The following is a 26216-nucleotide window of genomic DNA, read 5'->3' as shown; positions in this document are numbered from 1 at the left end:
GGCCCGACGGGCTGACCCTGGTCGAACTAGTTGCTCATATACTTTAGCCGCATAATGTAACTTTTCGTCTTCTCAGCCCTGCATCTATGGCGGCTACCGTATCTTCGGTCGAGCGCGCCGAGCCTTCCTTCCTGATCGAGCTAAGCGGTGCAAATTTGAATTCGCACATCAACCCCTTCCCGCCATCATCGTTCGTCCTTGCTTCTAACACACCACCTTTCCTGATGTTGGCAAACCGTAAGACCCGTTTTCGCCTGGCCTAGAGTTGTGACAATGACAGCCTCTGATAGTGGCGAGTCGCCTGTAGCATGTGTTTACCTCTACGTAACGTCACCTCCTCAGGTCCCCCAGCGAGGCGCAAAGTTCTAGTCTACTCTTGCTAGATGTGGATACCGCTTCACTTCTGTTGTAATACACCCATGCCTGAGGGAAACCCATTGGCTGTTCTGTTTGGCCATGTGTCCGAGCTTCGCTTTGACTTCATTCATTAGATTGTTCTATTCTGGAACCCGAGCCCTTTGACCCACAAGATCAATACGACTCGATACTAGTATGATGGTCTCGGACTACGTACACTTCAAAAACATTGGCGAACTCGATCTCAATGACCCCCACGTTAGCCTTGTGATGCGGTGCGAAGGCCAAGTCCAGGCCCACAGCGAACGCCATGGTATAGCAGTCAACCTGGAGAAGAGGTTGTTGCCCGTACGATCAAGTCGCGGATTCCCTTGACCATGAGTTTAGAAGACTTCGGATCCCGGGGCACCAAGTGCCCTTTACCGTGGTCTACAATAGTTGCAGACGCTTGATCGCAAAGATGGTAGAGAGCAACTGCACTATCTATCAACGAATCGTTGTACGCAATGATATGGCATGTCGGCATGGTAATGATTTGACCGTGCTCGTCAGCGAGGAAAACCCCCGTGCCATCCGGGAAAGAGGGTGGACCGCCACTCATGAACACCGCACATTTCAATGAGTGCTGAATTTCCTTCCGTGCACACCTTGTCAAGTAGTTGACAACGAATATAGCAGCCACGGATGCGCCTTCCGAGTTTCCGATGATTCCGTCGAAAGGCCCGTCGTGGTCGAGAACGCGATAGAGGCGGTCGAGGATCGTTTGAACGTCGTTGGTACTCTCGGGACGTAGAGACTGCACCATTTCACGGTACTTTTGCTCTGGCGTCAACCGATGCGGCGCACTCCAGAGTGCATTAAAAAACTCATAATCTGCTCTACCGCTACAGTATTGTTTGAGGAAGCGACGGTGAGGAGGTGAGCCGTAAAACTCCTTGAATTCGTTGGGAGGAGGTGATTCGATGTCGCCATGAATGAAGTGGAAAGACGCGGTGCCGTCCTGCTCCAGGTCTTGGACGATTGGCACTGTGTCCTGTCAGCAGGGTACCGATGAGAGATAAGGTTGTACGTACAGATCTGCACTCGAAAGGTCTGTTCATCGTGTCAGCGCCAGTCGGACGAGGTGTCACAGAGCATTCCCGTGTCTCACCTCTGCGTTCGTGCCAGCGCCTGCTAGACATAAAAATCTCATCCTTTCCACCGTTTCACCCGTCTCTGTAGTCTTGTGTAGTTAAGAGGAATGAACAATTAATGAGAAACTGGAAGTAGGTCAAGTGATTAGGAAGCGTTTTTCTGGACAATGGAGCGACGGACAGCAACGATACCCGATACGGTAAATGTCCATTACAGTCGACTAGCGTCTCTCGTGCTTGATATCCTGCAGTCTGTCCTAATTATAGCCATGATATCACGACTACAAAGCCTAGGTAATAAAGCCCGGTTGAGAGAGCTGCGACGCCTTCTCTCGGACACTAACTGATTGGCTGCATCTATATGCTGGTTGCCAGATGCAGTACAAGTCCGTCTTATCAACCTATGCCAGTACCACGCGTCCAATTCGGTGGCCATCATCGGTCCGACTCCGCTATGATACGCGAACGCCACTATGATATGCATTATTCACCAACTGTCTTGGCAACATTGCTTTGTTCGCTGACGACGAAGATTTTGCATAAAAAACCTTGGCAAGAAGTGCGGTCTTCTCGGCTTCACGGAAGGTGTGGAAGCTCTACCGCTTGGCCAGACTCAAAGGAATATATCATGCACATGCTAAAACAGAAGGATCTCTTTATTTTCAGGCATCGCATCAGCATATATTTTGGACAGACTCTCGGGGTTCTTTATGGGAAATTCTAGGTTATTTTTTCACGTTTGCCCTGGAGTCTACAGCTGTTCTTCTCTGACTTCAACGCTACCGATATGGAGCCCACACTGGGCCCGGACAGCCAGGAAGCGTTGTTCTCGAAGTTATATGGAGAACACGAACCAGTGGCGATAATTGGTATGGCGTGTCGACTTCCTGCTGGAGCGACCAATGTAGAGAACCTCTGGAACTCGCTTGCAAGTGGCCAAAGTGGTTGGACTCTTCATCCAGAAAATCGACACACGCCCAACTTCCACTATCACCCTAATCCCGACAAGAGAGGATGCTACAATACCAAGGGAGGACACTATGTAGAGGAAAACATTGCTCGATTCGACGCGCAATTCTTCAGTTTGACACCAGCCGAGGCAACGGTGAGTTTTCATGGCTTTATGGTCCGCTTTTGAGGGTATAGTGTCAGCTGACCGAGCACTTGCAACAGGTAATGGATCCTCAACAGCGTCATTTGCTGGAAGTCAGCTATGAAGCGCTCGAAAATGCCGGCATCACACTGTCCAGTGTCGCAGGCACTAACATGGGGGTATTCATCGGCAGTTCCTATTCTGAATATCGCACTCACATGTGGAAAGACCTCGACAATCTCCCAATGTTTGAGGTGACCGGCAATGCGGAATCGCTCTTGTCCAATCGGATCTCCTACGGATTTGACCTTCGGGGTCCGAGTATGACTATTGATACAGCTTGTTCCTCGAGCCTTGTTGCCTTAAATGCCGCATTTAAGAGTCTGCAGGCCGGGGAATCATCCGCGGCCATCGTTGGCGGTTCGCACCTGAATGTTCTGGCAGAATCGTCGGTGTCGTTATCGACTACAAGGTAGAGCGCTTATCAAGTACGAAAGCCAAAGCTAACATGAAAAGGCTACTCTCTTCTGATGGAAGATGCTATGCTTTTGATGATCGGGCCATCAGTGGATATGGACGTGGCGAGGGTACGGGGTGCATCATCCTCAAGCCTTTGAAAGCTGCATTAAAGGCCGGTGACTCAATACGAGCAATCGTTCGAAACATAGGAACGAATCAAGACGGCAGAACAGCTGGTATCACATTGCCCAACAACAAAGCGCAGACGGCGCTCATTCGAGAGGTGTACAGCTCAGCAGGTTTGGATCCCCTGGAGACAGACTTTATTGAAGCCCATGGGACCGGCACCGCCGCCGGTGATCCTATCGAAGCCGCGGCACTTTCGGAAGTTTTCGGACGTGCATCCGAGTCGCGCAAAGTTCTTATTGGTTCACTGAAGTCGAACATTGGTCACTTGGAAGGGGCTAGTGGGATCTGCTCGGTAATCAAGGCTGCTCTGATGCTGGAACGCAAGTTTCTGCTGCCCAATTGCGATCTGCAGACGCCAAATCGCAAGATACCTTTCGAGAAAAGCAACATGAAGGTAAGCAAACTCCCTGAGAATTCCATTCATTGAACGCAGGGGATATTAGCGTATCGCGTTCGTAGGTCAATGGGTGGTTGGGTTAGGTTCACTGATAGTCTTTGCAGGTCTCTAACAAGTACGTACCATGGGATAGTTCAAGTATTCGGCGGGTATCTGTAAACAATTTTGGCTTCGGAGGTGCGAACGCGGTAGGCATGAACCGATCTGAGAAGCAGAAACCGCATTGACTTTTGATGAAATAGCACGCTGTGTTGGAAGAATCCTCCTTCCCGGGCAAGACAAAATCTTACGTTGCTACCCCGCTAGACACTCGGAATAGATCTAATGATCGGGATCCCTCCACCAAATCGAGTACGAAACAACACCTTTACGTCTTCTCTGCCAATGACCGAGAATCGCTTGAGCGTCAGATCTCTCTGGTCGCGGAGTACGCGAAAGAACGCCCGGTCACCATGTACCCGGAGCTTATGAGGTCCTTAGCTTTCACACTCGGCCAGAGAAGATCAATCCTTGCGTGGAAGTTCGCCGTCCTGGCTCCAAATCCTGACCAATTGGTTTACGACCTAAAAGATACAGCACTCGCTCCCGTCAGGTCAGGAGAGCATCCCAATATTGGGTTCATCTTCACTGGTCAAGGCTCGCAATGGCCTACAATGGGGAAATCCCTGTACCATACATATCCTGCTTACGCGCTCACAGTGCGCGAGGCTGATCGAATTTTGACCGAACTCGGAGCTTCATGGTCCCTCATTGACGAGTTGGAGAAGCCTCAAGAAACCTCAATTATCAACAGCGCTCACATCAGCCAGCCTGCATGTACAGCCCTGCAGATCGCCTTGGTGGATTTGCTTTCGTCTTGGGCTGTTGTTCCCCATAGTGTCACTGGGCACTCTAGCGGAGAGATTGCTGCAGCATATGCTGCAGGTATACTTCGCCTCGAAGCATGTATGGCGATCGCTTACTACAGGGGACTTGTCGCGAGAACGCTGACGGAGGACTTCAAGGATATCTCCGGAGGCATGTTGGCTGTCGGAGCCAGTGAAAAGGATACTCAGGCTCTGATAGATGATAGCGCGCACGGTCAAGCGATCATCGCCTGCGTCAACAGCCCCAATAGTATGACAGTGTCTGGTGACGCCGACCAGATATCACAGACAGGAAGATTGGCTGATACGCGATCGATCTGGAACAGAAGACTGAGAGTCGACGTCGCATACCACTCTCATCACATGAGATACGTTGCCGACAAGTACAAATCACTTCTAGGAAAGGTGGAACCCAGTTCTCAAACCACGGTCGAATTCCATTCATCACTGAAGGGAGCCCGAGTTGCGCCATCAACGCTGACAGCTACTTATTGGGTGGAAAACCTCACTTCGCCGGTGCTTTTCTCACAGGCAACTCGAAGCCTGTGTGGGATAAGCGGGGACTTGACTGAAAGGAATGTCGATATCCTCGTGGAGATCGGCCCTCACTCGGCATTGCAAGGTCCCGTGCGCCAGATCTTGCAATCAGTCGAAGGCAGCTTCCGTAAAATCCAATACATGCCCTCTCTTATTCGTAACGAAGACAGTGTCTCAGCTATGCTGCTATTGTCGGCCCGTCTTTTCATGAGTGGGTGTCGGATGCAGCTGGGAAATATAAACTTTCCCAAAGGGGAGTTACCGGAAATCTTGACAGATCTACCCCCTTACCAGTGGAACCATGGGAAAGAGTACTGGCACGTGAGCAGAACCAGCCAAGAAATGCAGACATATTCTTCGCAACGGCATGACCTCTTGGGGAACCGTGTGCCAGATTGCAGTGTTTTAGAGCCGCAATGGAGAAACGTAATCATGGCAGATGACGTTCCCTGGCTCCGTGACCACAAGGTCCAAGGCCTTACTGTCTTTCCTCTTGCAGCATATCTCTGCATGGCGATGGAAGCTTGCCGGCAAAAAGCAAGCTGGAAGGGGATCAAGTTCAATTCTATTGGGTTTCGGGAGGTCTCCGTCCATCAAGCTCTAGCCATTCCAGACTCGACGTCCGTTGAGCTCAGGCTGTCTCTGACGCCGTTCCATGAAGGCCCTCGGTCATCCTCAGATCGTTGGAGCCAATTCAGAGTATTTTCCTGGAGTTTGGAGAGAGGCTGGTTGGAGCACTGCCGTGGCCTTGTAGAGCCTAGAAGTGCGGACGCGACGAATCCAATCGAGAACGAAGTGGCAATACGAAGCCGTCTCCAGAGCTACGCAGAAGACCTTTCGCGAGGAACAAGCCTCTGCACTCGCCCAGTCGAGGCTAAAGGGGTTTATCAGGCGGTAGCCGACGCAGGCTTCGATTATGGGCCCATGTTTCGGCAGATGGAGCAGGTAATGAGCGGGCCATCGTGTGCGATGCACAACGCCATCGTCCCGGACACTCCTGCTTGCATGCCGGTCAACTACGAGTCAGACTACACAATACACCCAATAACCCTGGACGTTATCTTCCACGGAGCTGCAGCGTTGTTGGTAAAAAGCGGTCTATTCTCCAAGGCGCCCTACATGCCCGTTGCAATTCGAGAGATGACAGTGTCACTTGAGTTGTCAAGGCAGCCTGGAGCGGTGTTCGAAGTTTATACGCGGACCCAAGAGCCTGACACATTCTCTAGGAGACAGATATTCGATATGGATGTCAAGGACGTGCGGAATCCATCGTATGGATGCGGGGTTTCGATCAGAGGTTTTACTGAAGTTCCGGTGCAACAGTCCCAGACCAACCAAGATGTCGGAAGAGCTCGATGTCTGCGAACGCAATGGGAACCTTGCATGACTTACCTGCCGCAATCACAGGGCAGCAAAGGTCTCCCCGTGAGCGCGCTTGGGTCAATTGATGGTAACAACTACCAGCAATGCTATGGGTTTGCGGCGAAGCTCGTTGGAAAGTTGGCTCATCAGAACCCAGGACTTCGGATTCTAGAGATTTCCGCAGGCACCACCAGTGCGACAGTCCCAATACTAGAATTACTGGGAGGTGCTGCTGAGGAGCCCGCCAGGTTTGTGCAGTACGACTTCACAGATACGTCTCCGGACACCCTGGAGACTGTAAGGGCAAAGCTGGCTCCTTGGGGGAAGCTTGTCAACTGCAAAACGTTAGACATTGAGCTTCTACCTCAGGACCAAGGTTTTGAATCCGAGTCTTACGATGCTGTTGTTGTTACTGCATCCAACCATCTTCTCGATACGGCCTTTACGCAAAAAGCAATAACACACATCCGTTCCCTGCTGCAACCTGGAGGCACATTAATCATTGTCGAGGACACGAACCTCGAGAAACCTTTAAGCTCGTCCCCGAGCTGGTCGCTCGACGGCCAACAAAGCACTGATAGCCATCTTATGAACGGTGGTAATCATCTTCTGAATGGTAACAGTCATCGTGTGAATGGTAACAATCATCGTGTGAATGGTAACAATCATTATGTGAATGGTATGCGCAGACCTTTTCCCTCCCTCACATGGTGAGGTCGTGGCTAATTGACAATCGCAAAACAGGCAACACACCCCACAAAGACTGCACCACGATCAGTCAAGCCCGAACAAAAGCTCTTTTCGAAGCAAACGGGTTCTCTGGGCTTGATTTTATTCCGCAACACTACTCCGAGGATGCACAACATGCTGTCAGTGTCGCACTCGCTACCGCCGCTCCGATAGGCACTACGCCTGATGAGACTGTAGTTGATTTAATCGTCGTCGCACAAGGGCTCCCCGAAGGGGCTTCTAAAGCTGACTTTGAGAACGTTCTGAACGTCTGGGGTCCAAGGACTGTGGTATGGGTGCAATTTGCTGAACTGGCGGTTACAAACCTCAGTGGAAAGCATTGTATTGTCATTGATGACCCAAGATGCCCGCACTTGACCACTATGACTGCTGACTCTTTTAGAGGATTGAAGGCCTTGTCTCAAGCGGCTGGGGTCCTTTGGATTACAGGCGGCGTGACGTCTCCGGATGCCGGAACTGTGAGAGGATTGACGAGGACCCTCCGCTCAGAATCACAGATCACCAACCTCGTGACCCTGGCGATCGACGACTGGGGGTTCCCGTCCAGCAATATTGTTGACCTCGTTGGTCAAATCTTTGAGCGCTCATTCTTCTGCTCCTTCGCGCAGACTGAGTACGACACCGAACTTGCTGTGAGAGATGGTGTTGTTTACATTCCTCGACTCGTTCATGACAATGCCCTGGACCAACACCTGAACCGAGAGACTCATAAAGGCTTCAGGGACCTTCAGCCTTTTGTACAAGAAGGGCGACCACTGAAACTGACCGTTGCCAGTCCTGGATTTCTCGATACTCTATGCTTTGTGGAAGACAAGCAGGCAACGAAACCTCTGCTCGACGACGAGATCGAGATCGACGTCAAATCTGCGGGCTTGAACTTCAAAGATGTCATTCTGGCTCTCGGACAACTGGCCGGCAATCATCTCGGACAAGAATGCTCTGGCGTGGTCACTAGAGTCGGACTCGACGTTCGTGCAATCAGACGAGGTGATCGAGTCTGTGCCGTATCAGGAAGTACTATTGCCAATCTCGCCCGATGTAAAGCCGATTGTGCCGTGTTGCTACCAGATTCTATATCGTATCCGCAAGGGGCTTCGATTCCAATCATTTATTGTACCGCCCAGTACTGCCTAGCCCACGTGGCTCGTCTTCGCCCCAATGAGACTGTTCTAATCCATGCAGCCGCGGGCGGTGTCGGTCAAGCCGCCATAATGCTAGCTCAAGCGACAAAGGCTCGAGTCCTTGCGACTGTTGGGAGCCCAGAGAAGAAAGAATTCTTGATGCAAAAATACAATGTCCCTGAGGAATGCATTTTCTACAGTCGCAACACTTCCTTTGCGAAAGGAGTCATGGAGGCTACGTGCGGTAGGGGCGTCGATGTCGCTCTGAACTCTCTTGCCGGGGAGCAATTAAGCGCTACGTGGGAGTGTATGGCTCCGTTCGGAAGATTCGTTGAAATTGGCAAGCGAGACATCACCGGCAATACGAACTTGGAGATGGCCCGATTCGAACAGAACGTCAGCTTCACAGCTGTGGATTTGACGGCATTGGTGCAGTACAAGCCTAGAGTGCTGCAAGAGGTCTTCAAAGAGGTCATGGACTTGTTCCGTCAAGACATCGTCGCGCCTGTCAGTCCAATTCACGAGTTTGCCGTGTCGGAGGCCGAGACGGCCTTTCGGTCGTTGCAAAGCGGCAAGCTGATGGGAAAATTGGTCATAGTGCCCAAGGCAAATGACACAGTGATGGTAAGTCGATACATTGAGAGCAGATATCGTCCTGATACCATGTGACATTTTGCGCCCCAGTGGTTTTACCCAGATCGCTGAGTAAAAGTCAAAGCTGACAAACATTCTAGGCAACCCGGTCTTTATTAGAACCAGATATACTTCGCGCTGATGTCTCGTATTTGATCACTGGCGGCACCGGCGGAATAGGACGTGCCATATGCCGGTGGATGGCGCAACGTGGAGCGAAGAACATCATCCTAGCTTCTCGAAGCGGCAAGACTCAAACCGTGGCACAGAATTTGGTGGACGAACTAAGCTCGATCGGCATCAAAGTCGAAATTTGCAAGTGTGATGCCAGTATCGAGGCCGACATGCGTCTTCTCATCTCAGAATGCGCAAAGATAATGCCACCCATTGGGGGTGTTATCCATGGCGCATATGTCAACAAGGTCTGTTTTCACGAAGGCTTTTGGAACATTAGGTCAAGATACTGATCGGATTATATAGGATGTCCTTTTCGAACAAGCAGTATTCAGCGACTGGACCGACGTGGTCCGGCCGAAAGTCGACGGCGCCAGGAACCTCCACGAAACGCTGCTCGACCACAAACTCGACTTCTTCATCATGCTCTCCTCCATCAGTGGTGTTATTGGTAACCGCGGCCAAGCAGCGTACGCGGCCGCCAACAGTTTCCTCGACGAGTTCGCCCACTACAGGGTGTCCCAAGGCCTCCCAGCTACAGCCATCGATCTGGGCGTGGTCAAAGAAATCGGCTTCGTGGCCGAGAGGCCCGAGCTCCAAGCCGGCCTCGAATCTCTCAGCGGCGACGCCACCCTCAACGAGGCGGACGTCCTTGCACTGATCAAGTTGGCCGTGACCGGTCAGATCGACAAACATGCCGACCACCAATGCACGATCGGCCTCGACTTTGACAACTACAACCCGAAGCACGCCGCGTTCTTCTGGGCCACCGACGCCCGCTTCTCGCACCTTCGCCGCGCGGCCGGTACCGCCGGGGGATCGGACGGCGAGGGATCCGGCATGACGCCGAGGAAGGCTTTGAAGCAGGCCCGCAGCCTGGAAGACGCCACGCGCGCCGCCTCGGACGGCCTGATCGGCAAGCTCTCCGGCGTGCTCATCATCCCCGCCGACGAGATCAGCACCCAGAAACCCGTCGTCGCCTTGGGGCTGGACTCGCTGATCGCGATCGAGGTGAGGAGCTGGATCACCCGGGAGATGGAGGCGACGATGAGCACGTTGGAGTTGATGACTAGCTCGAGCATCAAGGGGTTGGCGGAGATGATCGTGGCGCGGTCGAAGCTGTGTGAGGGGTTGAGGAAGGAGGGGGCGGATGACGCTGGGTCGGGGTGAGGCTTAGATTGTGACTACCTTCTTCCCGGGGTGTGTAACCGTGTTTTTGCAACCTATGTATTAATCTTCCCTTTTCTAATAACACAATACATCGACTCTGATACCCATGCTTTCCGCAACTCGGCCAGGGCTTCGACGACGGTCACGCCAGGTTCCTCAGCCCAGTTTGGCTTGTAGCTGTACGGCACGAGCCTCTCCGTCGTAACGATCCACGTTGGTTCGGTCAACGTACCAACCTCCTCGCGCGCACACGCATCCAGACGATCTGTCAACGGTGCTGATCGAGAGGTGCGTGATCGGCGTTATCAAGGCTGGGCTCATGCGTAAAGAGAAGGTGAAGGAATGGGACACGTACATGTACGAAGTGTGAAGCACCTCGGACTATCTTTTGGAGTTGTAGACGTCACGCAATGCACTCATAACCTTCCAATCGGCCCAATCGATATGCTCCACTCGAGTCATCTGTCCCCGTCATCTTCCCAACCAACTCCCTCCCTCACGGCCGCAACAATCACACCAGCCCGGCAAATCGGCCCGTACGCCACCGTCCCATCCCCCATTCAGTCTTCACACTCCATCGTCCACATTCGCAAAATTCACTCAACCTATTTACCTGCCGCCAGCGAAACAGCGGCCCCGGCCCCAAAGCGCCGCGGGAGCTTTCTCGAACCTCGCTTCCGTGTGGGAAGATGCGGCTTTGAGCTTCTTAAATCGTAGCGTGCGAGGGTGTGTGTTGGGGTGGAAGGAGCGGTGGGGAAGGTGCGCGTATGTGTAGATTCTTGTTGGGTCTTTGGTGAGGTGGAGGAGGTGCTTCCTGCTCCTGCTGAGAGAGAGCGGGGGGGGGAGGGACTGGTGATTGTGATGGTCTGAATAAAGGACAGGGAACGTTGATGTTATTATAGACCTGTGGGCAAAAAACCCCCCTCGGCCAGGTTCTTTGTGCTAGCCCAACATGATCTATACCATTATACCACGTTCCAAAGTATCGATCTTCCATGAAGCGATTGCTGACTCGGCCCAACCGGCGTTCACATAGCGTTGTACATGCTCTCCATATCTTCATCCCTTCCGGCGGGTTTCCCCGCTAGCTCGTCCTCCGTCCTTTGGTCTGCTTTCGGTCTCACCGAAACGTGCGTTGTCCCATCCTTACCCACCTGCATCTCATACCATGACCGATCCGGCGATGGAATATGCTCTCCTGACGAATACTTCTGGGACGATGCTGTAAACATGTGACTTATACGCATAATGATAGGGATGCTGCCAGATGTGGAGGGTTTGTTTGTGTCTGACCCGCGCTTGGGGAGTGAGACCCGAAGTCTCTTGGTTATCGGTTTCAGGATTGGCAAGCAGGCACTTATGATACCCAGGAGCGTCTCGAGAGAGGTCAGGAGCGCGATGAGAGCGTATTTCTCTTGCGAAGCTGGGTTGCTCGGATTGTCATTGGTGGCGGTTACCTGGATGCGGTAGACAGTCACAGCACAGATTCTGCATCGCATAGGTATCAGCAAGTAAGTTACATGTCTCTGCGAAGCAAGCAGTGGCAACCACGGGAGCCGGGAGCCCTACAGAATACCCATCCCGAACATGCCGGTCAGCGCCGCTTTCCTGCTCACGGCCATTTGCAGGTTCCAAAGTATAGGCATAGGCAATACCACGACAATGACGTCTTGTAGGAAGTTGACAATCGCGATGAAGAGACCGAGCTTTGTTTCGTCTCCGCATGAGGCTCCCTTGATAGCGAAATCCCACCTGTACCTTATAGGTCGACAGATTAAGCAGTCCGCAAGAACCGTGGCCGTCAGGAAAGTCATGTTGAGAAGTAATGCCCCATAGCAAGCGATGCGAAAGGGGCGGGTTGGGAAGACATGAATGTATAGGAAAATTATCGAAGCACGAATGATTGTGACAGCGACCACCCAGATAATCGGCGATAAGAATATGAGCTGGGCACGCTGCTTTTAGACTGACTCTCCTTGGAAGCAAGTATTTCATACCTGAAGAGCCAGTGTTCTGTCTGCAGATTGAGTGGAACTCTTCCATTGAGGAGGAAAGCAACAGCCTAGCAAATGTAAGCAAGGATACTTCCTCAAGACATATTTCATAGTGGCAAAGGAGAGTCACCGTAGGCATTGACGCCAGTCTCACCAAACGCAAAGATCTGCGACAGTCAAACGGTGGAATGGACTTGGCTTTCGTTGCCGGCTGCTCACCAGACCCAGAACTATCAAATAATCATTGAGTGCGAGAGCTTGCTTCTGTATACGTCGAGCCCAAAACCTGAGGGCGACTGCAACGGTTGCAAGAAATGTGAACACCAAAAGAGTGACGACGTGAGCGACTTCGTAAGAAGTCGGCACGACTGGGTAACCGGCACCCACGCCGTTCTGATGCCTCGACATTGTTGGCCGCCAGTCAGCGCCTTTTGACGGCAGCACGTATGCTGTCCGATAGCTGCTTGGACGTTCGGAACGTCAAAGCCGTAATGAGCAGTAGAGTCGAGCAGAGAAGATAGAGAAACGAGGACCGCGGAAGAAGAGGCCTCAGCAGGCTGGGTTTTTATCATGGATGGACCAAAGAGAAGCAGCTGGTGCTATACTAAGTAACATCCAGCCCCAAACACATGCAATGCAGGCCCTGCCAAAAAAGTCGCTTCCCCTGCCTATCGAATTTCATCATGGTGGTGGTTGTTCGCGTTCCGAGCACGCAAAGACCAATGGGTGGTGTGCGTTTTAAGCGTAGTTTCCGTGTAGAGGGTACTTGCAATGACGGTCTAAAACATTTGATTGGAACGATGGGCAAGTAGGTATTGGCGCAGCAGGAACGAGTGCTTGGTCCTTTGAGAGCGGCACACGATCGAGAAATCTTTCGCGATTCGACTCTCGATACTATTCCAGGCCGCTCCGCCGCATTGCGCAAGGGTTTCCTCATCAGGATAAGTGGCCCAGTTTTCCGGGGGGGTTCTTTTTTTTTTTTTTTTTTCGGCAGGCAATGGGTAGCGGAAATCTTACATGCATCGGAAAGCAGTTTCGACTTATCAGGGATTTCGACCAATGGTGTGTGAAGTAATTGATGGACCACCACTTTTCATATGTAGTACTCTGTAGGATCTACCTTACCCCTAAGTCTCTCCGCATGGTGAAACCTGTGAAGTGGTGGGGCTTGAGATTCTCGAATGTCAGAAGGCCGCGTGCATCAACTGTAGCTTATCATTATTGTTAGAACTGTGTTGGGTGAGATTCTGAATGGCGAAGGTGGTCAGACTTCTGCCGCACCCTTTTGCCATTGATGTCCGTGCCACCTCCATACCTCTCTGCATGCTGGCCGAGGTGAATGGTTGGAATAAAGAGGTAGAAAACGTCTTGAAAGAGAGGGAGGCACGCAGTCACGGTCCAAGAGGTAGTGGGAATTAATCTAGGTCTTCAGGCTTCATACTTCTCTAGCTTTTCCCCATTCGGGAACTACGGTCACTGCCGCTCTCAGTCTGGGGTACCTTATTTCTTGGGTGAGACAGGACTGCAAAGCTTCTTACCCGCTTGCTCGCTGAACAATCCAAGAACTTCTTTCTCAACGTGTCTCTGCTTCATTCAGCCCTTGCCATCCGAAGTATTAGCCTCTGACTTGTACCTTTACTAATACCTCGCTCGGCGAGACTGGTCGACTCGTAATCAAAGGTGAATTCGAATATCTCGAAGCCATCCGCACCATCGCTCCAGGATGTGCATCAGGATCATTTGCTTGGGGGAAATTCAAGGACGAGCCGGAACCTTATCTCTTGCTCGTACTAGGGCTGGGCATTCGATTCACAGGAGCAGGAGGTCCGTTCCGCCGAATGAGAATCCATCTTTCATGCCACGACCTATGATGGGAAAGATTCCGGTCACGAATTGCTGGGAAGCATCATTGACGCCGTTCGTTAACACCTTGGGATGCTGTATCGTCGTAGCACTTGCCACGTTTTTCACGTAGTAGATTGCCTAGTTGGAGAATAATAGTAATAATAGTAATAATAGTAAATAGTATTAAATAAATAAATTTTATAGTATTCGACTAAATGTTAATCGTTACGAATACGCTGCGTAACGGGGTGGGGTTCGGGGCGGGGTTTGACCCCTCGAAGCAAACCCCGCCTTCACGAATTAATGCACTCGCTGGTGATTGGCTTAAACTTCTTAGTCAGCAACTTATTCAAATCCTTTGTGTTTGCACGAATAATATCTTGTCTCACCGCCACAACTTGGAAGAAAGTAGGAATATAGTCAACACACTATCACGCCGCTGAAGTATGAGTTCCTGGGACAAGGTTGCCGTTTACGCCGAACTACCATTCAAGCAACTATTCGAGGAAAGCAGATATCGTAGCAATGACTGGTCATACCACTCTGAGGTTCCTCCACCGACCCGTCCCAAGGCCGAACGCAGGCCCATTCGCACACACTCCCCTCTTTGCGACGTATGCAGAAGCGCGTTGGAATACTTTGCGTACGTTGTGGGAGCATGTAAAGCGTGGCGGACTTCCGCCAAAGATCTCGAACTCTCTGAAGTTGTCTCCCATCATCGTGAGCTGTACTCACTGTTCGATGAGGCCTTTTCCTACTCTTGTCATCTTTGTATATTTCTTGCCTCGTATATGAGAGGCCCGGAGGGTGAAGCTGGGATGTGGAGACATGTTGCGCGGGACACCCAGGTCGAAATGTCTTTTCATGTCGACTTCACAGGGCATGAGACTCTGAAATACTGTCGTCTTCACTTCTCAACGACCAATCCAAAGCGGGACAGAAACGAAGATAACTACTGGAATTTTCTCAGATTGCAAATTTGGCCCACCGAGGACTTTGCCCACCTTTCTGACGCAGCCTCAGATTTAGATGTTTCTCAAGCCAGGTCACATAGCTCAAGCAGCAACTTTAGCGATTATGATCAGATAATAGACATCGTGGAAGACGCTTTGCCCCGGTCTCTGATTTCGGGAGGCACAGACAGCGGTAGTGATGAGTCCGCGCCATCCACGAAACGTCACGGAGGTCCGCTGAGTCGAAGTAGCTCAGCTGATATCCTTGAAAATAATGGTCGATATCGTCCCCGTCCATGTTCACGCGATAGTGACAGCGATGAAAGTATTTCGGCCATTCCAGAAGAAGATAGTACAGGGTCTATTTCATCCCAAAGACTGGCAAAAGAATGGCTTGATCGCTGTCAGAAGAATGAAGATGGACAACATGTGGATTGCGATTCGTCAGAGGGCACATGGCTTCCAACTCGGCTCCTAGATGTTAGACATGCATCAAAGACCTCAGTATTGCGGCTGGGATCATCAAGGGAGGTTTCCGATGCTTTGCCCAAGGAAAAGAGGTATATTACACTGAGTCATTGTTGGGGGAAGTGGGGCTCAAAAGAGATGCCCGTCCTGACATCTGCGAACGAGCGGGATAGACATGAGATAGGCATCAGTATCGAGAAAATACCGCAGACATTCCGAGATGCTATCACAGTCGCCCAATGGTTTCAAGGTAACTTCCCAATACCCAAGCAGTCTTCAAACTCATTCATGCTTTCATGTAGTTCGATGGCTTTGGATAGACTCTCTGTGTATCATCCAGGACAGCGATGCCGATTGGCGACGCGAGGCTTCGCTGATGGATCGAGTCTATAAGCAAGGGTACTTCAACATTTCCGCAGACTGGAATGCTGATGCTCGGGATGGACTCTTCAACCCCCGCTCCCCGATGAGGGTTCAGCCTCTAACAATAGAATTGCCGGAGATAGGACAGACTATCCAATTGACCGTTGATGAGCGTGATATGTTTGACTGGGTCAACACTGCCCCCTTATCCCAGAGAGCTTGGGTGTTCCAAGAAAGACATCTCGCACGACGGATTTTTCACTTTACCGAGCGGGAGATGTTTTGGGAGTGCTGCTCCAAAGCACCATACTTTGCAAGTGAAACATTCCCAAATGGCGCACCACGCTTCTATAACAAGCGTAACATGCTGTTAAAGGATTCCACGATCACACCACTGCGACCGGCAATCGAAATACATGAACTTTGGGGTGACCTTTGCGAAATGTACTCGGAAAAGAAGCTAAGCAACCCGACTGATAAGTTGGTAGCTATTTCAGGACTAGCAAAGGAGTTCCAAAAGCTCCTACCTGATGACATCTACTTTTCAGGCATGTGGTGGTCTACTTTCCCTCTGTGTCTTCGCTGGAAATCCCGAGGTCGTCCTATTCAGGAAGAGCTCTTAGAGGCCCCTTCATGGTCCTGGGCCTCGATTGACGGCGAGGTCAAACTAAATACAAGGGTTTTTCCAGAGAGCTCAAGTTCTCCACCATCAAACTTGGAACGACATCAATATTATCGTGGAGTCATCAACATACAAAATGGTCCCCTCTCTGGGGAACTACTCGATGGTAAACAGACCAACGAGCTCGTCATCTCCGGCTTCCTCAGAAGAATAACGCTTGTCATCTCTGGCACCCTCAAGATGCTGAAATATTGGAACAAAAACAAGTTGATACCCATGATGAATGACAAAAAAACGAACCTATTCTTACACGACGGTAACCAGCAATACGAGCACGAGGCTGCTGACGTTGAAAGCGATCTCGACACGGGAGAAATTTGTGAGACCATAGACGGTTACATCTTATTCATTGGCGCTTATCATGGAGAGAAGCGGGCAGAAATCGACGGCTTACTACTAGAAAAGCGAAGCACTGAGCCCAACACGTTCCGACGAAAGGGAACCATCTCCGTCTCGGGATATGCTGCGATTGCTTTGAGGTACAAGGTCAAACCGGATGTCTCGAACCAGCAAGAAGTATGGAAATCTTTTAAGGACGCTCTGGGACCACAATCTGATGAGCAGGGATGGGATCACGGGCTCGCTGACGAGATGGACGGCCAATCTGAACACAACAACCCAAGTGTGAGGAAGCGCAGGGGTGAAGGGCCGCTTTATGACCATTGTTGGGAGTTTGACGATAGTCAGCTTGAGCAATTGACGCCGCAGACAGTCAAGCTTGTTTGAGCAGGAGAGACAGTCCTTGTCGGCACTAGTGCGCGGTATTAGCTATCTATAGGATCAGCATCAGCATCTTAATAGAAGGCTATAAAGTGATGATCGCACGATATAGCAATTAATCGTTTAGGTTACTTAACTTAAAAAAAACCTCGCTTAATTAGATTTAATACTTCGTCGAGCTTATAAAGAGCTATAATTATAGCGATAGTTACTATAGTATAAGTAGAAGAAGTATAACTATATAAAAAAGTCTCTTATAGATAAATTCTTTATTTATACTTAGATAAAGAAGAGTTTAATTTTCGAGCGATAGATAAATTATAAAATAATTAGTTTATATAATTAATTCGATCTAGTAAAAGCTAATCTAATCTTCGAGATTATTATATTTAAAGAATTAAAGCTTAAATTAATTTTAAAGAAAAATAATACGTTAAAGATAGCTATTAAAAAGTATAAGACTCGAATAAAAAAAGAATATATATACTATTAAGTAAGATCTCTATTAAGATATTAAAGTAAAAGAAGTAAAATATATTAATATTACGATTTTAAAATATCTTTATAAGAAATCTCTAAGTTAAATTTATATATCTTATTCGATATTTAAAAACTACTTTAACTATTTTATATATATTATCGATATACTTAATAAAGAGATTATACGTTTACTATTATTATAGTAAACTTATTATATATATTATCGATATATTTAATAAAGAGATTAAATCGTAATCGTATTATTAAATCTATTTTCGTCGCTATTATAGTAGACTTATTATAATATATAAGATTTATAACGATTTCTTTCTACTATTAATTCGCTAGTCGTATAAATAATCTTAATATCTTATTTATTTCTTATCTACTATTTTAGCGAGATTATTTCGCTATCTTATTAAGCTCTTTAAAATCGAGTTACTCGTATAATAAGCTTATCTAGAGATACGATATCTTATCTATTTAAGACGTCTTAATAAAGTCTATATTAACGTATTTCTTTAAATTCGTTCGCTAATTCGAATAAAGTATATTTAATTATATTTCTCTTCGTCGAGTATATAAAGAAGTTTTATTATAATATTAAAACTAGTATAGATATAATATTAATATAAGTAAGATAGAATAAGAATAATAAGACTATCGAATTATATATATAGAAAGAAAATATAATATTATATAAGATATCTTCGTTAAGATACTAGATTATAGAGCTAAGTAATATATTAAGAATACGCTTATAATAGATCTATAATTAAGAAGATTCTTTAAATATTTTTATATCTAAATTTATTAAGTAAGAATAATTTCTTCTTAGATTTAAATCGATAATCTTAATAAATAACTTTTATTTTCTATATTAATATATATAAAAGAATAAGATAGAGCTAAGCTTAAAAATCTTAAATTTATATATATAGTTAATTATAAATTTAGAGTTACTACGCTCTTTAATTAAACTAATTAAATTATCGCGAATAAATAAATTAGCGTTCGCAATTATTAAAAAAATAGAATAGCCGAATAGCCCTAATTAAAAAATAGATACATATTATTTAATTTCAGAATAACTTTTTTATTTTCTATTAAAATTTTAAGATTTTTTTTTAAATTATAGAACGAAATGTGGGCTTTTAGAAAAAAAAAGAATTCTTATATTAAGTCTTATAATTATTAAAGCGTAAGGAATTCAAAATATCGCTTATTAAAGTTCGCTCACAGGTATACATTATTTGATTTTAGAATAACTTTTTTATTTTCTATTAAAATTTTGAGTTTTCTTTTTTAAATTATAGAATAAAATATAGGCTTTTAGATAAAAAAAGAATTCTTAAATTTAGTCTTATAATCATTAAAGCGTAAGGAATTCAAATATCGCTTATTAAAGTTCGCTTACTAAAGATCGCTTATCTATTTACTCGATAGCCTTAATTAAAAAAATAATTATAAATTTAATTTATAGGCCTTTACTCGTAAAGTATAAAAAGCGAATTTCTTTTATAGATAAAAAAGATTTATTTTTTTCGCGCTACGTAAATAACTCTTTTCTTTATATTATATTTTAAATTTTTATTAATATAAAAAACGAAGGTAATTATTAATACTATTATTTAACTTATATTAATAAAATTCTCTTCTATTTTATATAGATATTTTATTCTTTTATAATATTTATTAATAGTAGAATAGATTTATTATAACTTAACTATATCGCGATTATATCGCGACGTATACGTATAACGTAATACTCGATATAATCTAATTTTTTTAATATAAAAGTATAATTACGCGAGACCGTCGGCCTAGAGAGAAAAAGTTTTACTTCAAAAAAGTAAATTAGATTAATAGTTGAACTAGTCCGTCTAGATATCTGGACCAGTCCCTTAATAGTCCGTCTAAATATCAGACGGTTTAGGCCTGAACTAGTTCAACTAGTAGTCCGGAAATTGGGGGCGGACTATTGGGAGTCTGGCCAGGACGGTAAATACAATGAACGCAGAGGAGCAGAAAAGAACCAACAAGCAGCGGCTCAACAGTACAAGTCAAACGATCCTAAGGGCATCTTATATTCAAAGAGGACTTGATCGTTCTATCGCTTGACGCGGACTCTGTCGAGAGACCGCCCCATTATCTACCCTGAAGGGGAATACTTGGCAGATCTCTAGCACCACTCTCCTTTTGAGCCGGAACTTCATCTGCCTTCTTGCCTGTTGTCCTCTTCGGTGATGATCCTTTTGGACCGAAACTATCATCGACCTTTTTACCATCAACCCTATGGTTGTCATCCTTGTCTTTTGCATCGAGGCCCGCCTCCTCGTCCAGGAAAGCCACGAGTTCTGGTGGCCGATAGTGTTCGTCCTTCAGGTTGTTGCCCATCCGACGCGTCGCAAATAAATACCATTTATCATTTCGATGCTCCATTCGAAGCTTGCGAGCCACATCTATCGCCGACTGACCGGCATTGTTGGGCAGTGTAGCATTCGCAGAATGTTTGCAGAGCACTTCAAGAGCGATGGAATTCTTGCTGGCACCGACAATGAGATGTAGTGGCGTCTCACCGTGAGCAACATCCCGATCGTCGGGGTTGGCGCCGTGCTCTAAGAGCAATCTGACTATCTGCAACTCCTCATCTGCTTCTTCTCCTAGCAAGGTGAAGGTGGTGAAGGCCAACAGGAGAGGCGTGAAACCACTACCGTTATGCTTGTGCATTAGGCTTAAAGCGTCTCCACGGACCTGCTTCATCTTCTCTAGTATCACATCCACGGTATAGGCATCTTTGCGGCGTATGGCTAAGTGCAATGGATTGTCTAAAGTCCCAGGGATAGACACATTCAGATTGGTGGCGAAGTTTGGCGCCAGCAAGAGATAAAGCGCATCACGCTTTTCTTGTGGTAGTGGGCCATCGCCTGCAAGTAGCATGAGGAGAGGCACGTCATTAGCATTATCCCTCGCATTTGGGTCTGCCTTTGCAACAAGCAGGATGTAAATTACGGAGGAGTAGCCTGACCACGGCACTTTTTCGATTGCGTAGTGGAGGGGTCTTCTACCATTCGTTGTTCTGACAGCATTGACATTGACGCCGTACGAAACAAGTGCTCGAAGACACTTAGTATGCCTATCAGTTGCTCCTCTAATCGCGTTGTATATTGGTGCCCAGCGTGGCTTCTCTGCTGTTCCGGGATTACAGCCAGCGCTCAACATCTCCTTGACTGCACCAACCTTCCCGGTTGCAACGAGAGAAGGAAGCCACCCGTAGTATCTATCGTTCCAGCGCAGGACAGGTCGACCTTGCGAGATTTTGGCACGAGTGTTGACTGACATGACCGAGGTTGGTGCTTCGGAGATCTTGTCGTCAAGTATTCTCTCCATCCTGACTGTCACAGATTCCCAATGTTGTCTACGTTTCTTGGGAACACTTTTTAGATAAGCCCCGAGACGTGGAGGCTCAGGCGGTTTCGAAGAGTTGGACCCAATTGACACGACAACTAGATCTTGGGCTTCAGCTTTTCGATTGAGGTGCTCAGGACCTAGGTCATGCACGGTCTTGAGGTCAACAACGGAGCCTTTCGAATCCGTTTTCGGGCACTTTTTGGGTTTCTTTAGAGTGGTTTTTGCGGGGCCATTGGACTTCGGAATTGAAGTCGTAGCAGCGAATGCCTTCAAATCCTTAGTAGCTTCTCCCAAAGTTTGTTCAGACATTGCCAGAGCAATGTTCAAAGCTCCGTCGCTAGCATAATGGACGAGTCTTGACCTGTTGACACCTGAGAATTGGTCGTTGTCAGTCTCCTCCGCGAGAAGACGGGAGGGAGTGGGAAGCTCTTCTTGGCTGTATGAGCGCTTAATGTATTGCTGGTCAATTGTCGGGAAATTTTGGCTTCGTTTTGAGCGATCTAAACTCTCGATAATCCGCTCCGAATGTGCTTCAGAAGCACTTTCGTACCCTGAAAGTTCTGGTGGCAGAGACGACAAAAAATGTCCAATTCGTTGTGATTCCACGGTTGGATGGCGTGTTTTAGGTCGACTAGATAGGTTTGCATGCTTTGCCCGACGATCCTCTGGCAAAGGAGCTTTAAATTTATCTGGTAGCGAAGCCAGCCATCTCACGAAAGTCTCTTTTTCAAAAAAAGGTTTCGATCCTGTCTTTGCCGTGACCTTTGCGGTGCTAGGCACTCCCAACGTCGAATTGGAAGTCCCCGTGACGTCTTGGCTTTCTGATCCTTTTCTTCGAGGCAACAGGCGAGTGGAATGAGATCGAGGTTTACCTTGAGAATGAAGCTTTTTCTCGGAAGGTAGTGGAGCTACCACATCTACTCCTGAGCCAGTGATGAGATGAACATTGTCATTTCCAATGGAAGGAATTGTTGAGCTATCTCCTTGAGCAGCCTGAGAACTTGAGGTGTCCCTGACCATTGGCAGGTTCCGGCTTTCTGGTGTGTCCTGTCCTTCCATCCAAGGATGACTGAAAGCGGGTTCATCATGCTCCATAATATCAGAGAGCATGTCGACGTCAGTATAAGAGTCTTCATCCGCACTTGAACTTGACTCGTCATCCAAACAACAGCGTCCGCAGTACATACCGTCATGGAACGCGGCGATTTCCTGGTATACTGCTGCAGCAGTGGGCCTGCTGGACTGTGTTCGGTTGAGCATACGTTTGGTCCATGACAAAGGTTCGTTGTCGATCAGTGAGCCTCTTCCATATGCTTGGAGTTGTTCAAACCAACTCATTGCAGCCTCCAGATTTAGATGAATCTCGGTGTGCCGATGTCCGTTGTTTTGTAGGAAGGTATCCATTTCAAGGATGCATTTCCCTCGAAGTACGGTAACCATCTCAAGGAAGACGACACCCAATGACCAAATGTCTGATGAGCGGTGAAATTCGCTTGAAGTAGCAACTTCCGGACTCTGATATCGCGGTGTTCGGTGATCCCCAAATTGCTCCGGGTCATACTTTGACCTGTCTTCGACCAATCAAAAGCTGTCCCAAAGTCTGTCAAGATGAGATGACCATCCTTAATCAATATGTTCTCCGGTTTGATGTCTTTGTGCAGTGTTTGGATGGATGAATCATGCAGGAACAGAATCGTGTGAGCCAGACAACCAAAATACGTCCGGAACCTGCTCTGCTCTACCGTGGAAGTCAACGGTCCTTTATTCATGTACTGTTTTAGGTTTCCATCGGCCACAGGCTCCAAGAGCATGACTAGATACTTCTTGTCGGTATATGTCCCCCTCACTTTAATGAGATGATCATTCTCAGCAACTTTGGAGAGAACTTTGATTTCATTTTCATATGTCTTCTGCGCTTGTGTGTCGTGACCAAAAAGCTTCGCACGATTGATGCGTTTTCGAGCGTACACTTTTCCGGTCGCTTTGCTGACCACTTGGTCCACGACTGAGGAACTGTTGCCGTGGTTAGTGCCGTCCACAAAATAGGGAAAATATCGAACCCAGCAGAGGAAATCGGAAAGCATTGCCCAGATCACTCTGTGCAAGAAGCATGAAAATCTGGAAGGTGCAACCCAAAAGTAGGACAGTCTTGGAAAGGTTCTCTCACCCTTGGCTACCAACACCTAACCTCGGCCGGCTGCTTTCGAAAAGCACATCTCCATTCGGAATCCAAACGTGCTTGCCTTGTTCCAAAGACAGTACGTCGCTGATTACTAAATCTTGCCATTTCAAGAAGTCATTGGCTTCAAAGAAATTGAGAGTTTCCGGCAGTGAGTTTCGACCCTTGTATGGTAGAGAGGTATCATTGAGACCTTGATTGATGAACGCTTCCATAGCATCAAGGCGTTTGATTTGGTTCAGAATGAACCAGGTTCTTGGCCGATTGGTCCATTCTCTCTTCTGCACTTCCGCCTCTAATCTCGTTGAGATCTCGTTGAAAACTGACTGCGGTAGGGGTTTGACGGAAGCGTCTGTAGCCTCGTTCGGCTGATACGTATAATCAAAATTTGCGGGTCTTGATGGCGCTTCGCCCGCTCGATAGGCGAGGCGTGTGCAGAATCCATGAGACGATGGGAAAAGTTTTGAAAGAGCTGCAGAGGATGACCAATTCATGAAGAGGTGGGTAGCGAGAAAAAATGCAACTGTCAGCCTAGCGCACCCGCGTATTCCTTCTGAGCCGGGATGTGCGAGCATAGCGGGCTGCATACTAGTGCAATGTGAGTGGATGACAGCCGCCTGATTAACATGCGAAAAGAGGGGCGGAGAACCCCCACAGCCTCATGATACTTAACAAGGCGGAGTAAAACTCGAGGTCTGCTTTTGACGACTTCCACTGCCCCATGCCGATACAGTGGTATGACTACCTCCAGTCGGTTTGATGATGGTTTGCAAAGCTAATAAACAGCCTACGAAGATACTCGAGTAGGACAGAAATACGCGAATCCTAAACAAGATCTTAGTGGCGCTAGGACACCGGGACTCATATGGCCGGCATTGGAGAAGCTGCTTCTATCGCCAGCTTCATATCCTTGAGCTTCCAATTGTTCGATGGGTGCATCAAAGGATTTGTGCTACTTTCTACTGCTCAGGAGCTTGGAAGTAGAGGCGATGTGCTTGCATGTCAGCTAGAATGGGAGCACTACTGCCTCCACAAATGGGCGAGAACCGTGGGTTTATTTAAAGATCCACCGGAATTGAATGTCTCCAATCCCATGCTCGTTCACAAAACCCTTGCGAATCTTGAACAGCTCCTGACCAACGCAGCGGAACTCAAGGAGAACTATGGGCTGGATATCACCGTCACAGAGGAAGAGATCAGAGAGTTACAAACTCCGAACCGTCGCTTTGGATTTTTCTTAAAGAAGACAAAACCCCAATTCATCAATGACACCGCGAAAGTGTACGCAAGACGGAACAATGCTTGGAAAAAGGTCAAGTGGGGCGCGATCGACTCGGACAGACTCAGGGTACTCCTGAAGGACATTCGCTACTTCAACGAACAGCTTCTAAGTGTGCTCCACCCATTAGACCAGGAATCAAATTATAATGATGGAAATACAGTGCTGCGATCGATTGTGGCTCAGAGCCCAGACAGAGCATTGCTGGATGCCATGAGCGGACCCCTGGACATGGTTGATGGGGCTGTTGCTGCGGCTGCCAGACTAAGACACAAAGGACTCCTACTGGAGTTGATTGGATTGCCGAGCTGTGGGCCATCTGGTATTTCTCAACGTGCTAGATCGACAACGATGATGTCCACCACACATCATAGAAGCTCGCTGCTGAAAGGGGCTAAGGACTTGCAGCATAGCTCCGATCTGCTTCTGCTCTGTCAGGGCCACGTCTCCGCGACAGTGTCTCGAGAAGTTGCACAATATGATGGGAATACCGTCATCGTCGAATGGAAGGATGTGGCAAGTGCTGTCGAGTCCAAACTGAAATATCGCATCAAGAAAGTCGCAGCGTTTCTAACAGAAATGACAAACCCCGCCTTCCACTCTCTGACGTGTTTTGGCTTCCTCAAAGCACCCAAGTCAGGCCGGTACGCTTATTTGTTTAGTCCTCCAAAAGCTTTGGGTACCGCCTTTTCCATGTGGTCGTTAAAGGAACTCCTGTACCTAGCCTCTCAACGTCCGAGCCTCAACAGCCGCTTAGGCATTGCCATTGTGTTGGCGGAAACGGTCCTTCAGCTCCACACAGCCGGCTGGCTGCACAAAGGCATACGAGCAGACAATATCCTGATCTTTAAATCTGGCACGGAGCAATGGAACAGTAAGGACGACCTGTCATCAGCTTATCTTGGCGGCTACGAGTACGCAAGAGCAGACAATCCACTCGAAACTATGGAGGCCCCCTCGTCACAGCCGCATTCGGAGTTGTATCGGCATCCTAGATCGCTGGGCCACGGGAGGGCTTCCTTTAACAAGAAGTTCGACTTGTACAGCCTTGGCTGCGTCCTGCTTGAATTGGCATTCTGGTTGCCTTTGCCGACGATCTTGCTGCAACAATTAAGAAGTCAATCGGATGAGAAAGACACTACCTCACCTGCGGCGTCTTCTTTAGCCATACTGGCGGCTAAGGATGCCACGGAGTATTACTCAATGGTCAAAGAGAAACAGAGACTGTTGGAAGAGCGAGGAAGCTGCAGCATTAGGGCTGATCTTGAATTCCAAATGGGTAAGGTTTACAGCAAGCTCGTGATGGATTGCTTAAATGCAGAGCCCAATCCCAGCAGCTCAGCAGATGAGGAGTTCGACGATTCACTCGATGTTCAGGAGACCATTGTATCCACGCTTCGAAAGCTATTAGAGGTTGTGTAATGTCATTTTCCAATTTCCAGCTACCGGTGGGTGTGTTCGCAAAATTGCATTGCATTCTCGGGGACGATTTTTCAACTCCATCTTTGGGAGCTATATCTTAACATCTTCTACCTCGCAGCTTTTCAAATCAAGCATAGATACAGAATTTGTGGGTGTTGCCCTTGGAATAGCAACTGGGA

At 47.9% G+C, this 26216-nt stretch overlaps 6 protein-coding genes across 6 annotated transcripts; 3 read left to right on the top strand and 3 right to left on the bottom strand.

Moving 5' to 3' along the window:
- Positions 1–330: 330 nt before the first annotated feature.
- HO133_002676 (uncharacterized protein) lies at positions 331–1457 on the bottom strand (the record flags this gene model as incomplete). Its single annotated transcript, XM_037293601.1, has 4 exons — positions 331–472; positions 575–684; positions 710–1390; positions 1431–1457. 4 exons carry the CDS (start codon positions 1455–1457, stop codon positions 331–333), a joined length of 960 nt encoding a protein of 319 aa, XP_037150430.1.
- Positions 1458–2277: 820 nt separating this feature from the next.
- Positions 2278–10241, top strand: HO133_002675 (uncharacterized protein; the record flags this gene model as incomplete). Its single annotated transcript, XM_037293600.1, has 8 exons — positions 2278–2595; positions 2664–3055; positions 3100–3625; positions 3733–3816; positions 3871–7072; positions 7138–8888; positions 8999–9319; positions 9378–10241. The coding sequence occupies 8 exons, from the start codon at positions 2278–2280 to the stop codon at positions 10239–10241; spliced, it is 7458 nt and encodes a 2485-aa protein (XP_037150429.1).
- A 1028-nt stretch (positions 10242–11269) lies between these two features.
- On the bottom strand, positions 11270–12055 carry HO133_002674 (uncharacterized protein; the record flags this gene model as incomplete). Its single annotated transcript, XM_037293599.1, has 2 exons — positions 11270–11729; positions 11811–12055. 2 exons carry the CDS (start codon positions 12053–12055, stop codon positions 11270–11272), a joined length of 705 nt encoding a protein of 234 aa, XP_037150428.1.
- A 2879-nt stretch (positions 12056–14934) lies between these two features.
- Positions 14935–17272, top strand: HO133_002673 (uncharacterized protein; the record flags this gene model as incomplete). The annotated part of the gene is made up of 2 exons (XM_037293598.1): positions 14935–15751; positions 15804–17272. 2 exons carry the CDS (start codon positions 14935–14937, stop codon positions 17270–17272), a joined length of 2286 nt encoding a protein of 761 aa, XP_037150427.1.
- Positions 17273–19894: 2622 nt separating this feature from the next.
- HO133_002672 (uncharacterized protein) lies at positions 19895–23830 on the bottom strand (the record flags this gene model as incomplete). The annotated part of the gene is made up of 3 exons (XM_037293597.1): positions 19895–22724; positions 22877–23170; positions 23325–23830. The coding sequence occupies 3 exons, from the start codon at positions 23828–23830 to the stop codon at positions 19895–19897; spliced, it is 3630 nt and encodes a 1209-aa protein (XP_037150426.1).
- A 371-nt stretch (positions 23831–24201) lies between these two features.
- Positions 24202–26037, top strand: HO133_002671 (uncharacterized protein; the record flags this gene model as incomplete). Its single annotated transcript, XM_037293596.1, has 1 exon — positions 24202–26037. One exon carries the CDS (start codon positions 24202–24204, stop codon positions 26035–26037), a length of 1836 nt encoding a protein of 611 aa, XP_037150425.1.
- Positions 26038–26216: the final 179 nt, after the last annotated feature.

Source organism: Letharia lupina (assembly GCF_014066315.1).
Source record: "Letharia lupina isolate WasteWater1 chromosome Unknown contig_15, whole genome shotgun sequence".
Lineage (NCBI taxonomy): Eukaryota > Fungi > Ascomycota > Lecanoromycetes > Lecanorales > Parmeliaceae > Letharia > Letharia lupina.
The sequence above is the reverse complement of the archived record's forward strand: the minus strand, read 5'-3'. Positions and strand labels throughout refer to the sequence as shown.